The sequence below is a fragment of the Empidonax traillii genome, unplaced genomic scaffold (assembly GCF_003031625.1).
Source record: "Empidonax traillii isolate 1590-97213 ecotype Southwest subspecies unplaced genomic scaffold, ASM303162v1 scaffold787:size292032, whole genome shotgun sequence".
Taxonomy (NCBI): Eukaryota; Metazoa; Chordata; class Aves; order Passeriformes; family Tyrannidae; genus Empidonax; species Empidonax traillii.
In genome coordinates, this window is record NW_020955980.1 from 99,334 (window position 1) to 114,187 (window position 14,854).

Consider the following 14,854-nt stretch of genomic DNA (forward strand, 5'->3'; position numbering starts at 1 on the left):
CAAAACTGTCAATAAGAAAACTGGCATCAAATATACTTAAGCTGGATTGTCCCAGCTTCAAATGGCATAGTTTATACACAATTTAAAGTATATACTTCTTCAAAAGGTTTAACTGAAGCTATATATATATTCCTCTAACTTCTGAAACACTATGGGCAAGACCACATATAGCACTGCCTGGCAAGTTAAACAAAAGTTCTGAACTATTTAAGACAATTAAAAAAAGCTTAGTAAAATACCACCATGAATCATTATTTGAAAACAAGCCAACAGCTAATTTGGAGCAGCCTAATATTATTTCAAGATTTTTCACAACTCTAAAACCATTAGTCTTTTTTCTTTTCTTGGTAATTACAGTGAAGTTAATAGATATGTTCTGGGATTTAAATGATGACTAGAGTAGTTTTCAGCATTTTTACTGGCAAAAAGTTCCTTCCTTCGAAATATTTTATTTCAAAGCTGTTTTTATTACACTCCTCAGTTGAATGGAGCAACACAACATCACGCTCCCATCTTGTATTTCTCTGACAGACAGGAAATTAATGTGACCCAAGAAATCACAACATACATAGAAGAAAAACCCCATCCCGTGATACCAAGGAGAATAAAAGAGATGTACAACAGTGTCTATTTTTATCACGGTATTTCTCCACAAAGGCTGAAATGAATGCTCTTGTAGGCAGTAATGACTGACATTAAGCATATGTAAGTCTGATTTGAGTAGGGAGGCTTCAGACTGCCATAAATCACGCCTCAACTGGTACATGCTTCAGTCTTCCTTCCTGTGCAGATGTAAGAATTTGTGAATGTAAGTCACCACGGGGTTCATTTCTGGTCTCAGAAAACCTCTTTTCACTAGAGAGTGTGTCTGAAGATAGACTAAAAGGACTTAAAATTCCTCCAAATTACTCATTACTCATGGGGACAAACAATAGTTTTTATCTTTCTGCATATTTTATCTCTTGCAGCAAATGAAAATAGTTACTTAAGCATCTTTGTTCTAAATTTAGTACAGTATTTCACCTCAAACACATATTTCAGTGTTGAACTGCTGTTCCAATGTCTGTGAATTCAGTCACTTAGAATGTCATAACTTCTAAGTGATATAAAACAAGTGTATATTCAACTCAATTAAAAGATTTAAAAGGATTTAGTATGCAGTTACACAGACAAGGCTCTTCAGCTCACACTGGTGCTGATGAAAACCTGTACATACATAATGAGACATTCTCGGCTGCATCTCCTGACATTGCATTTGTTTTGTATGCTCAGAGAGAACCAAGCAAAAAAGAGAATATTCACTGAACATTTAAGGTTTCCACTATTGCAGCTGAGACCCAAAAAAAAGTACTGCAAGATTAAACAGGCTATAGAAGAGATTTAATGTAACCAACACTGCTCAGCAAAAAGTTAGCAAAAGTTCATTCATTTGACAGAACAAACTAAACATCCTACAAACTGGAAGTGTAAAGCACGAATTTTGTGGAAAGGTATTCCATTAACATGACAGAAAATATGGGAGAAGTGGGAGAAGTGATGCATGTAAGCTCTTCTAGTCCAGTACATTCATCTATTTATGACTGTATTAGAAAAAAACCCAAAACACACCCTAATCTGCAAACAGAGGGGCCAGGTTCCCTGAAATATCATCAGGATTTCTACCAATAACTTCCCTCATCTGCACTGATCTGTTAGTGGTACCATTGTATTTCTATTTTGCATTGATAGTCCAGGCTTTAAGAGATTCCTTTATGCAGCAGATATCCTGCACAGAAATCTCACAGCAATCTTAGTGTAGCAAAATTAATGCCAGATTGCTCAGGCACCCTCTGTATTTTCCTTCTGCATTGTGTTCGAGTTTTTATTTTGTTTTAATTTTTCCTGTTTAAGCACTACTGACTAATTAAAAGCATTTACAGTAATTATTATTATTTACTAGGAGATGAAGACAACATTGACATATCAGAAAGGAAGGACAAGTGATTTTGGAAGGAGTTAGAGACAGAGGCAATTATGGGAATTTATAAAGAGCTTTCCAAAGTCAATGCTTCTCATTCCACCCCTTTCCCCATCATAAGGAAGACTGAAAACTTTTAAGTAGAAATATCCAAATCTTTCAAAACCCATATCTTTAAGAGTGCTGAAAATCAGGTCACTGGCCACACGTAGTTTAGAGTTTTGCTCTTTGTTGTCTAGAGTTGTTTTACCACAACCTCCAACTGAATTAAAAGTATTTGAGAACAACTAAACATGGTCAAAACATTCCAACAAACTGCCATCATTTTGGTTGTTCTGCCGTGGTTGGTTTTTCCCCTAAATAAATGTATGTAAATGCTCAGTTTTAAAAGTAATCTCAAAACTCCCACCTATTAGTCATTTCCAAGACTGAACACAGATGATGCTGGTTTTCCAGTCAATTTAGTACAAAAGAAAGGCCCCATGCTTTTTATGGTTTCCCTCACATTATCAGCTTTACATCTTCTGAAGATGAGTTCAAAGGCCCAGCAGATCGCTGGTTATGTGCGAGCTCTTCTTTTGTTCAAGGAAAGGTGAGGGATACAGGTCACGGAAAATTCATCTTCATGCACACGTGGAGCCTGAAGCCTGTAAGCAGCAGAGCCTGCAGGGCAAAATGTGGTCAGGCTGGTACTCAGCTGCACTCAGACCAGAGCAGGAACCTTATAAGTATCTTTTTCCTATGTCAAAAATGCTTGATTCAAAGCAATCTGAAGTCTAGACAAATACTAACGCTTAATTAGTACAATTAAAAGTCAGCAAAAATCCCTTGGACAGCCCAATGAATGAGGGTTGGTTTTTTTCTTAAGTCCACGTGGTATTTTTCTAGGTATGTTATTTTTAATTTGTTCAGCCACTGAATGATAAATGGCATTTTTATTTGTATTCTGGTCTCTGTGTGTCAGCCCTTTGCTTTCAGCTCTACAAAGTGCAGCATGTTGTCTGCACAGCCAACAATGCACAGTAATTATCATGGGAATAGTAAATGAATTAATAAAAAACAGAATAAAACCCTTAAAGTATCATACTCAGGGATAATGCAAGAATAAAATAAAAATGTGTGAAAATGAGAAAGCACAGCTCAAATCAGATGGACATGAAAAATAATTTTCAAGAAAGAAAAAGAACCAGTTCATTTGGTACCAGGGAGAACTCTTTCTCCACATGTGCACAACAAAGAATCCCACATTTGGACTCAGATGCATGAGATGGCTTCACATTCCCTTTCCTTTTTCTCAGCTACATCAAAATCCCCAAGTAAGCCATGGGGCTGTTAATGCTGTGACACAAAAGGGAGCATCTAGTTTGTGGTTCCCCCACACCTTCAGTCTCTTCATTATGGAAAGAAATCCTATTTTGGCATAAAAAAAAATGGCTTAAATGAGAATAGAGGCAGAATTAGTATTGTTTCCATACAAATTAGCAATACACAGGAACTCCAGATCTACAGCACGAACCAGAGGTTTGCAACATCCTGAACACCGAATGAAATGATGGTAACAGCTTGTGTGCCTTTTATCTGCTGCAGCTTGATAAAACGCTTCAGAAATCTGATCTTCAGCAATCTGACCTAAAGGGCTTTTTTAAAGATACCTATCTTCAATCTTCCCAGAGGAAGGCAGAAAGTCTCTTTTATTAACATTTTAACACAGTATATGCATATGTATTTTGTACAAAAGGCATTAGTACACAATTCATATAACAAGTGAAAACAAAAATATCTCTTAATTCATCAAATAAAGCAGAAGCTAACAACTTTCAAAATGGAAAATATTAAGATAGGATAGGTTGTTTAAAAAACTCTATACAGGAGTTGTTGTGAACAGTTAATGTTGCTGAAATGAGAATATTTGATAATACTTTATACACATGTATACATATAATCAGCTCTGCAAGCCATGCAGAATGTACTAGATAACAATTATCCTTTTCCTGGAATCAAGTAGGGAACTGTTTCATAACAAAGTCTTGTTATTAAGATTGGTATTTGGCAAACATTCCCTTGCTTTTTGAAAAAACAAGAGGTTTTTTTTTTTTTTCTGGTTCTAATCTTTATGTGAAGTAACTAGACGGAAAATATAAAATGGGTAAGAGGGAGTTGTAGTGTTCCACCCTCACTTCACAGCTTTTTCATTTTTATAGATCTTCTCTTTAAAGTGCTAAATGAAGTGCAAGTACTCAAGTATATCTGCAGCACTGTTTAAACAGTGTGTGGCACAGAACTCTGAGACACAGCAGAACCCAGAATCCCAGAACTGCCACATAAATCTGCAATGCCAAAACAGTTCAAAAGAAGGTTTAAATCTAACTGAAAGAAAGCTGTACTATAAGTCTGGAGGTATGAATGCTTTACCAGTTTCCTGACACTGGTTTTTGCCTTCTTTAGAATATAAATTGGTCTAGCAAGCGAAAACTAAACAGCAATTTAAACTAAGCTTTGGGAGCTACTCCAAACTAGGCTGGTGGGGGATGAGGGGCAACTTACATATATCCCAAAGTCTTAAATTTCAGCCAAACTAATGACTCTGTAAGGCTTTAAACAGATTTTTTTTCATGTTCTAGCTAGAGACAATTGTATGATCATGGAGAGATCATCCCACACGTCCTTTCATCCTGTCTTTTTTACCACAGATAATTCAGATGTTTTTCAGAACAGTTCTCTTATCTGCTTTAGTCAAAAGTGTTAACAGTATAGTCTTGAAATGTAAATAACAGAAGGTGATATAAACCAGGTCTGCTGTGAGAAAAGAGTACTTGTATGAATTTATTGGTTTGATGCTGCAAAAGTGCAAGCACCATACACACCGGCAGTCTGGAGCATCTCCCTTATCAGCAGCACCAGCACTTTTTCCACAGGTCCCCCACCTCTTCTCCCCTACCTTTTGTCTCTGAGTCCACAGACCTAAGCTTTCTAAATTTTATCATCAAAGAGAGATTCCAAAAGAATATCAAGATTAGGAAGGATGCAGGTAGCCTTCAACCAGCATTTTCCTATTAAAAGCTTCCCATACAAGTCTGAGAGAAGCAACCCAATTTGATACCAGAGACAACACCACTGTAATCCCGTGCCTTCCACAATCCTGAGACAACTTACTGAACGATCTCTGCACATTCTTCCTCTTCCCCTCCTATTTACATGCATACGTTCCGATACAAAGAATAGATTTCGAAAAATACCAGGAAAGACTGTAAGAATCATCTGCCTTTATTTTTGTTATTGTAGTGTTTATTTCTCCTGAAGTGTGCAACCCTTCATTATTTATTTTATCCTCCTTTCATCCCACTAAACATGCTGCTGGGCTGCATAGCTTTACAATTCCCTAGTGGCTCCTAACTCAGTGCTTCCAGTTGTCATGAATCAATCTTCATGCTTAGTCCATTTCTTCCAACTGACAGCCTTACTTGGTGGTTTTTCCTCATTTCTGCTCCACCTTGAAGGTTGCTGATGACTACAAAAGCAGGTGGCAGAAACGAGAGGCAATAACTGCCCACTTCCCAGTGGCTCTAAGCTCCAAAGGTTTCTTGAGATTCACAAATGCGTTCTGGTAAAAAGGGTTACTTCAGCATGAGTCCTCCAAAGGGGCAGGGTAGGAGAAAAAAGTCTTCCAACAGTACTAAAAGCACTAATCATATAATGCTCCAAACTGATAAGTTTAGAAATGGTTTGTTAGAAAGCAAACTAAATTTCCAGACAACTGCATTCTGATATGGAGAGATGGCGAGAACTTCTCAGAGAGTGTTTTTGTGGTCAAGATAATATACCCACTCAAAAGAGAGGTATGAACATGTTTCCATGGACTACTACAAAATAACACAAAAAACATTACTCAAGATCTTTTAACCTCAGAAAAATATATAAAAATAATCAGAATCATTACAACCAACAGTTGACGTATTTTACTCACTTTAACAGCAGAATTTTTTGCCACAATCATGTTGCAAACCAACAAAAATATTTTCTTTTATACAACAAGACTTTTTCACCAATCTAAAAAAATTACCAGCTGCCAAGACTTTCAAGGTAGGGTGTATAGATGAGGTTTCCATATAATTTAGTTTCAACTTCAAAGCTGAACCCACTACAAAATTCCAGATCCAGCCAGCTTTAAGAGGATAGGACAAGTGTGGCATTATTTCAATCTGTCTTTATACACTCCAATCTGCAATGATATACAAGAGCCACATTCCTTTAATATTAGGTCACTGACAAATGTTAAGCCTTGGGCTTCAAAACCTGACAAAACCTGTTGTGCTGAAACAATTGGTTACCTGCCCAGAACTGTAAGCATCAGAGATACAGTTTGCAAAGAGTGTTCATCCCCCTCTATCTAATCACATCTTCCCCCCTTTCTTAAAATTATAACAATATTTGAATGCATTTTTAAAAATACAAAGAACCAAAATAAAATCTAGTTTGACTATACACTGAATTTAATTATTGTATTGTATGAGAACATGTATTTTAAACAACTCTGTTAAAACACGCACATGTTACAAAGCTGGATGATTTCCAGTGAGCCTCATAATAAAAATATGTGGAGAATAAGCTGTTGTACAGATCAGAAGCTCAAACTGGAATAAAATTAGAGTGTGGAACAAAGATCACATAAAAATATCATACACCTAAGTGTTACTCTTCTGTGTACAAAAAGTTACCTGAGCATGTAGAAAATGAATACACATTTATCACCTATTCTTTTTAGCACTTTTTAGCACTGTATTGCCTTAGCTAGAAGCAAGTCCAGAAATGAATCAGCAATCATTTGGTAGGGACATGCAGAGTATGCTAACACACAGAGCTGGTTAAATAAGTATAAGTGCCTTAAAGGTCGGATAGCATCTTGTTTTGACTGCTAACAGTAAGACAAACCATTTACAATAAATCATCATTTATAATTTATGTACATTCATGTAAAAATGTGTACTATGGCAAGGAAGAGCAAGAAGAAAAAAAAAAGGCATCCTGGCTCAAGAGCCCAATCAGAGATGTTCAAGCAGTCTTTGTACTTGTGAAGTGTTACAGAAAAAGTTATTTTACTTTATCCAGAAGAAATTTTCACAGTTCTCATTTATAGGCTAAGAACAAAACCCCAGATTATGGGTTGCATTTTTTCCCTTCCTCCAGACTATGGAATACAGATGAAGTTTAACAGTCCTGCTGCAGGGGAAGAAAAACAGTGAAATCAGTGCATCCCTTCTGACAGTTTGAAAAGTATGACTGACTGATTCTGTAATGGCTTGACCTTCTGCATACCTTTGCATACAAAATTATATGAGAGTTTTCATCTTTACTTGACACTTAAACAAGTATGGGGTGGAAAAAACATGTCTGATTGTAAGCAGTTCCGACAACTAAGATTTTTTCCATTTGTAAGTGGAATAACTGGCAGAAGAAAGCTGATTTGTACTTTGTATTATCATCCTTATTTTCATCTGCTTTCACCTTAATGAAAAAAGTTTTATTCACTTTGACTTTTTCCACATTACATACTTTTCCCAGTCTGATATTTTCAGAAGTTTAGAATTAGTTCATATATTTCATCAAGACAGAATCATTATAACTGACTGAGAAATACTTGTAGCTCAAAATTTCAAACAAGGATGCAGATGTTGGAGAACAGGGAGAAGAGAAGGTTAGCTTTTAGTACTCCAACGAAAATTCACCAATTTTGGCCCAATTGCAACTCAGAAAAAAATAACCTTGCTTAAAAGCTTCAAAGTGTCTTTCTTCAACAGGGAATTTGGTTTTCAGAAACTACCCCTTGGACTGACTGATTTTGCCCAGGACCAGGAGGCTGTAGAAGATTTTCCTTGTGTTTGCTGCTCCTTGTAGCTGGGACTGTCACTGGAACTCCAAAGCTATCAAGTATAAAGAGGCACATTTGTATGAAGTGGAGAACAGAAAGGAGTAAAGCCTGGAACAATCCAAAATTTCTCAAACCAAGCACAGCTTCAAAGTTGAGCAGGTAACATACACTAAAAAGGCACGGGAAAAACCCACTGAGCCAGCTGACCTGACAAAGAAAAAATATCCAGTACACTTATGACTAGAATTGTTTAATATGTTTTTAAACACACCTTTTTAAGGAAATGAGTGTTTTGGTTAGACTATGCAAACACACCAGTTCTTTTGGTGTATTCTTAGCTATTCCTGTATCGGTTTGTTTCACACAATATAGGTGTATGCTGTGTCTCGTAGAAGAGCTAATGAGCTTCCAAACAATCCCCAAGAAAAAGAAAAAACAGCTTTTTTTTCCCCAAAAAAAGAATTTATTCACTTCAGGAATATTCACGCAGCCCTGCAACACTAGTCTTCTGACTTGATTTCTTCAGGAAAAAAAAAAAGGTAGTAATGCATCAAAGAGTAACTTGTAAAAACCACTGGTGAAGAAATCTGGTTCATCATCCAAAATTTTAGATCTTCTACTTTTGTAAGAAAATTAAACAATTATGGAAAAGGTTATCCATACTGAGAACTAAAAAATACTGCAATCTGCTTACCTTATCGTGGCTATGTGCTGCTGCACAGGGAGATGCTGGAAATGGTCAGGCCACTGATGGTGAAGGCAGAAGGATGGGGAGGGCTGAAGACAACAGGCAGGCTGATAGATGGGGGTGTGTTTTTGGCAAATAGATGCTGAATACTCAGTGTGTGGCTGCATGCAGCACGAAGTCATGGGAGATGGCGCTGAGCTGCCAACCACTGAATTACATTCTTGCTTGCTATTATGGCTACTTAAAGAATGATGGTATGGACAAGGGTGGCAGCATTGCGACAACATCTGCTGAGTTCTTTGGTTGTCTAAAGGCAGAAAAGATGGTTTGATTGTACCATTAAGCTGCAGGCAGCCGTTTGGACTTGGTTTTGTTCTTGGTGTTTCCTTGGATGGGAGTTGCTGGGCCATGGCGTCTCCGTCATTAGCTGCAACAATACCTGTGCCAGTGGCATTTGACAAGATGCTGCCATTGCTCAGAACCACAGAGTCACTGACGCTGCTCATGGCCATGCTCCGAGTCCTCGATGGGTCTGTGATGTTCCTGATGAAACAAACAGAGCCCAGTTAACAGAGCTGCAGGGTTTTCAGATGCTCAGAAATAACTTCAGGATAAAGTGAGTAAAGCTCTGCTCTCATCTTTGTTTTTCACAACACAAGGAAATAGAAAGGAGTCAAACCCACATTGCCAGAGATGTTTTGAAGGGCTTAAATTTGTTCAACAATATGTTAAGAGTGAAGTTATGTAAATTTCTCAGTGATTAAACCAAACTCGAAGTCAAATGAATAGACAGTCCATGAATTTGACAGTGTCACACCTGTGTCACAGCTAACAAGTCATGGCTGAGATGCACAGGAACAAGATCATTTTGCACAAGACTAAGTTATAGGCACTATTTATAAAAAGAGATTTTGGTATGAACTGTGTAACCATCCACACCTTGTGCTGCAATTTGCCTGTGTGCTTTGAAAACCTGCAGGAGACAGGACCACACAGCAGAGATTGTTCAATAATCATTTATGAGCTGGCTTCAATAACCTTCTTTCCTATCTCCAATTTCTATTGAAAACGAGGCATATTCATGTTTGTAAAGACATTCTTTTGAAATACTTTATTTAAATAAATCAAGCCACTTCAGCAGACACACCAAAATTTCTGAATAGTAGACTAGCTCTTTAGCAGGAGCATTATGAATTCCAAAAAGATAGAATACAACCACATGTTTTTCCCAAGTTTACACAAAAATAATTCCAAGATTGAATTACTGCTGATGGAGAAGCTCTTGCTTCCAAGAGTCGTGTATTCTAAAGGCAGCAAAGAAATGGACTGTGCTGTAAATAAAGGATATTAAAAGATTTTCTTATAAAGTTTCATCTTTTTCAAGCAAAATGTAAATAAATGAGAACTATTACCACTGGAAAAGTGACTATGGCTCAAGATCAAAATTTGTGTGAGGTCCTCATTGCAGTCAATTTCTCCCATCTTAACTACAATCTTATTTTTGTAAAGTATTAAAATAAGTTGGAGACCATTATTTTGCTAAATAACATGAAAGGTCAAACATCACACTCAAATAGGAGTTTGTTACCCAAGTTAGATGGGCTGGGCGAGGGAGGAGGAGAAAGAGGAAGAAAGAACACTAATTATGTACTACTCAGAAGAATAAATCAACACTTCCTTAAAAACCAGAATCAGTTGATTACAATTGCTTTGGCTAACTTAATGTTACCTTTTTAATTCCAAATTTAATCAACAACATTCTAAGTTCAAATTGCAAGGTTTGCATTACAGACACTGAACTTTGCAGAAAGACACAACATACAAATTAAGGCACATAAACAAGGAAGTTTCTAATTAGTTTTCTTCCCTGATACCTTTGCTGAGTGCTTACAGCTCTAAGCTTGCCCAGCCAGCTGAGCCATTTAATTGCCTGAATGCTAATTCTGAGCAAAAAGTGCTTTGACGACAGGAATGCTACCCCTGGTAGCCCCCCCGCACAGCATCTCCCCTAGACAGAGCTAAATCCTTCACTTGTGAGATGAAAATTAATCCTCTGCTATTTATTCTAGATCATGTGCCGAGCCAGATGCCCTGGGAAATCACTTTCATTTAGATAACCGCTCAGAACAAGAGAATATGCTGCTTGACAAGCATATTTTTTCCAGCCTCCAATTCCACACATTCCTGACGGGTACCCCTTCCCTGGCCCAGGCAAGTCAAGCCCATGGAGGACTTTCTCCTGAGAACAGAGAGTAAATTGAAGTGGCTGGCTGAACTTCATTTTGGTCTGAAGAGACGTATTAGTTAGGTGAAATACCGCTGTGTTTGAACAGTCTGTTTTTTCCTTGCGCTGTGGGCAACTTCAAACCTCAGTGGACAGAGAGAGAGATGGACATCAAGGCAGAGAAAGTTCCTCTCGAGCTGTCTGGCAGCATTTTAGGAATTTCTGGCTGCTTATTTTCACATTCACTCACACAAGAGATAGGCTGCACAGTGATGCTGTTACATTTCTGTTTCTAAATTAGTTTCACACGTCCATATTATCACTTGAAATGCTGTACACTGATCAAAGTTATTGTCTACTGGAATAACTGAAAATAAAGCCTGGAGATACTGCAAATATCCAGCCCTTCAAGAAGACAGACCCACCATCCTTTGGCTTTAGGCCCATAACACCTGCAGGGTGCAGCAATTGAGATACCAACACATTATTTTTAGTAGCTGTTTCAAATCACTTTATGAAGGAAACCACACATTTATGCACAAGGCAGACATCTTCCAAATAGAGATGCAAGCTGACTTGTGCCCACGGCAGCTGGGCAGTCCCAACACACACACACAGGCTTGGGCCCTTCAGTGTATCTGTCCCCCTTGTGAACACTGACATGGGAATTAATAACTTTTGTTCTGGACAGCCCAGCAGCTCCCATTTAATATGATCAAAGATAAAATGCTTGATTTTCAACAGATGTAATATCTACCCACATACCTTTTGTTTTAAACACTATCTTCAGAAAGACTTTTTAGAACTAGTAAATTCAAAGAAACCATCATCATCAGTACCACAACATATAATTCTACCTTTGTTCTCCTTCTGAACAAGCTATTATGAACCATTTCAAGCTATAAAACTTTTAACAGATCAAGCTGATTCTTCCTTTATTCCTAAGCCCTGAGAAACTATTGAGTTCTGTCTACTTCCATGGAGTCTTTGAGCAGGCAATGGAAGCACCTGCTTGCCTTGAAGTTCTTTCAATGCCATATTAAAATAAGACAGACTACTTTGCATGCTAAGGTAGCCCTCTGGTTAAGTATTTCATTCAGTCATAGCTAAGGAGAATTGGGACTCAGTTCTCTAGAATGTGAGCTGGGCTGTACACTTTCATTTGGTTCAGTAACTTTTCTTTTTTTAAAGAAATGCAGGATAGTTATGTAATTTGACAAGTCTAATGTCATCTGAGTTTGGTTTCATTCATGTTTAAGGGTATTAAAAATTCTGTACAGTGGTACTTCGTTTGTGTCATGCTCTATAGAAGTGACTGCAAATCCACTGACAGCAAAACTTCACCTGCAGCTGTCACACTAAAATATATTCTTTGATTCCATTTTCATCTCTCTGTTGTATTTTGTCTCCTCTGTCACAATTGCAGTGATGGGGAACTTCCTGAGAGATGTAACAACGGCCTAAGGAAACACTTAAACAAGAATCTTTCCTTTAGAGGACGAACAAATAAGCCAGCTAAAATGCAACAACTAAAAGCAGTCAGATTTTAGTAAAAAAGTGGGCATGGGAAATCAAAGAACATGTTCATCATGAAAAAACTCAAAAAATAAGAATCTTTGATAATGCAGTCTTTGGGAAGTCTGTATTCAGACTGTATTTCAATGTTGAAGTTCATTTTTTCTGCGTTCCTCGGACTTCTTTAGGATCTGGTATGCTCCAGTAAGGTGGGGTTTTCACTTATGAGAATTTACATCTGAAACCTCTGCAGCAGTTGGACAGGTATTCTGAATGATGAGGTTGTAGAAAACACAGTTTTTAATGCAGGCGGCCCTACTTAATAGAAGACTAAATACAGTTAGAAAAAGTGTTAACCTACATGTTTAATACATGCCACTTAGGTACCCACCTCTCTAGATGGACACAAGGTATTTTAAACATAATCATCTCTTTAGAAATTATGCCAGTTGGACCACTAAGGAAAGAAAACCAGAATCATCTTTAATAACTGAGTGCTTGATAAAAGTGCTCAGAAAGTACTTTAGCCACGCAGTTCAAAACAACAGCTTGGAAGAGTGTTGTATCTGGAAAGTACCATGGTCTGCAAAAGCAGCGTTGCTTCGTGACGGTTTTATGGAGTAATCCATCTATTATTTGTGGAGCTAACAACAAATGCAGCTTACCCAGCAGACATCTGCCAACTGCATTGCAAGCCCTTGAGGAAATAAAGTAATGCTGCACCACACTGAAACTATGTAGGATTTGGTGCTGCCCAACCAGCGTGCTCTTTTTAGAGTTGGATTAAGTTCACCTGTTCCTTTGGCTGCAACTGAAAGAATTTTTCTTTGATTTAAGTTTCTTTTAAAAAAAACAAAACACCAGACTTAAAACAACATTGGTTCAACAAATCCCATCTGGACTCATAATGCCTGCAATTAGGAATGATAGAAGTGCAAATCCAAGAGGGGATGACGTAGTGGAAACCTAGTATACTAATACAGATAATGTATAGATCTTTAGAAGATGACAAACAGCCAAGTACTGAGGGTTGCTTTAACCATATAGGAAAAAAAAAAACCAAACCAAAATCTGTACCTTGCACAAAACCAAAAATAACCTGTTTTAAAACTTTACATTTTTCATTTAACATAGGACAAAACTCAAATTTCACTTAAAAGTTATCTAAAGCCTTTCAGCTGTAGTCAGCATTGCACTACTCAGCCAGCTGGACCAGTCCAGGTTTTATGGACTCTGCAGACCTGTCAGCTACAAAGCATCATGGTTCTGAGATGAACACGATGTGTGAAGTAACAAAAACATCTTTTTATGTTAAAATTTTATCTAAACAAGCTGGATTCTAGAAGTAGTGCATTTTTGAAATAAGCAACATTTAACAATCCCAGCACTACCTGTTAAGTCTTACCTTAGATGAAACATTATAGTGGCCCTGTAGTCCCTTAAGACGCTAAAGTTTTCCAATGTGGCAAATAGGTTACCTGGTCTCTCAATCTGTAAACTCAGTTAAATGCTCTCCAGATCTTGCCTGCTGGGCCAGCCAGCGCACAGCAACTCTCAAGAAGGGTTTTCTCCTCCTTCACATTACCAAAATTCTTTGTATCTTTGCTTTTTCTCAGGGTTCTCAGGAGTAACAGGTGGTGCCTGGTGTTTGATACTGGGCTTTATGGGAGACGTCTAGTTATCTATCATTGCAATGGTCTTTAGCAAGTCAAACAGCTTTTTAATGTTTTATGGTTGTTGATTTCCATTTTGGTTCTCAGCTAGACATTTTTCAAATTCTCCAGCTCTTACTCCAGTGCTATCATATGTGGTGCTTGGTTTCTCTCAATACCCTGATTCTTGCTTTTCCATTTCAGCTGTTAACCACTAGGTCTTCTCTGAAAAGCTTTCACTGTACAAAATACAGACGCTTCCCAGAACAAGCTAAGCCTGTTTTTTCCTCCCCCTCCCCCCACCAGGTATTTTAAGTATATGAAAGATATGTATTTCAGCTTCTAGAAGAGTCCTGAATTCTTATTTTATCAGCACACAAGTTTACCTGGTACAGTTATTAACGCAGCCATTTGAGGATTGATAAAATGTAGCTCCTATTTTTGAGGAATTCCGTTATGGTCAGTGTATTTTCTGCACAGTCTATAAACACCCACTTTATCAACTAATGTTGCCCTATTAACGAACAGATTTTCAGCAACCTAAATACTTGTACCATAAGGTTAGAAGACAGTTATGAAGCAGAAAAGGTTTGTAGAAGGGGAATTTCCCCTCCTCCAAGTGTTTTGAGAGCCAGCTATCCCTGCCATCTGCCTCCACAGCCTGTGAGGTTGAGAAGCTGTCCCGTCCCGAACCTGAGACACCATGAGCTCATTTCCTGTGTCGCAGGCTGGCTTGGGAGCTGCAATTCCTGTGACAGGGAGTTTCCAGATGTCACCGTGCCAGGACCACAGCTCATGTACAGCTGGGCACTGGCAAAACAGTGTTGCCAAGCTGGCACATAAACTGACCCACCAGCAACAGCTGTGGGGTGAGGGAGCTGGGAGAGACTGCATAGCATGGGAAAACCAGTATTCTTCAGTCCTTCAGAAATAGATTTCGCTTTTCTTATAA

At 38.0% G+C, this 14,854-nt stretch overlaps 1 protein-coding gene across 2 annotated transcripts in view; it reads right to left on the bottom strand.

The window, feature by feature from the left end:
- Positions 1-14,854, bottom strand: part of DISP1 (dispatched RND transporter family member 1) — an 89,443-nt gene that overhangs the window by 24,380 nt on the left and 50,209 nt on the right. For both annotated transcript variants that reach the window (XM_027901481.1, XM_027901482.1), the window contains exon 2: positions 8,518-9,054. In XM_027901481.1, coding sequence (XP_027757282.1) covers positions 8,518-9,023 — 506 coding nt within the window. In that variant the 5' untranslated portion in view covers positions 9,024-9,054. The remainder of the gene's footprint in view (positions 1-8,517; positions 9,055-14,854) is intronic.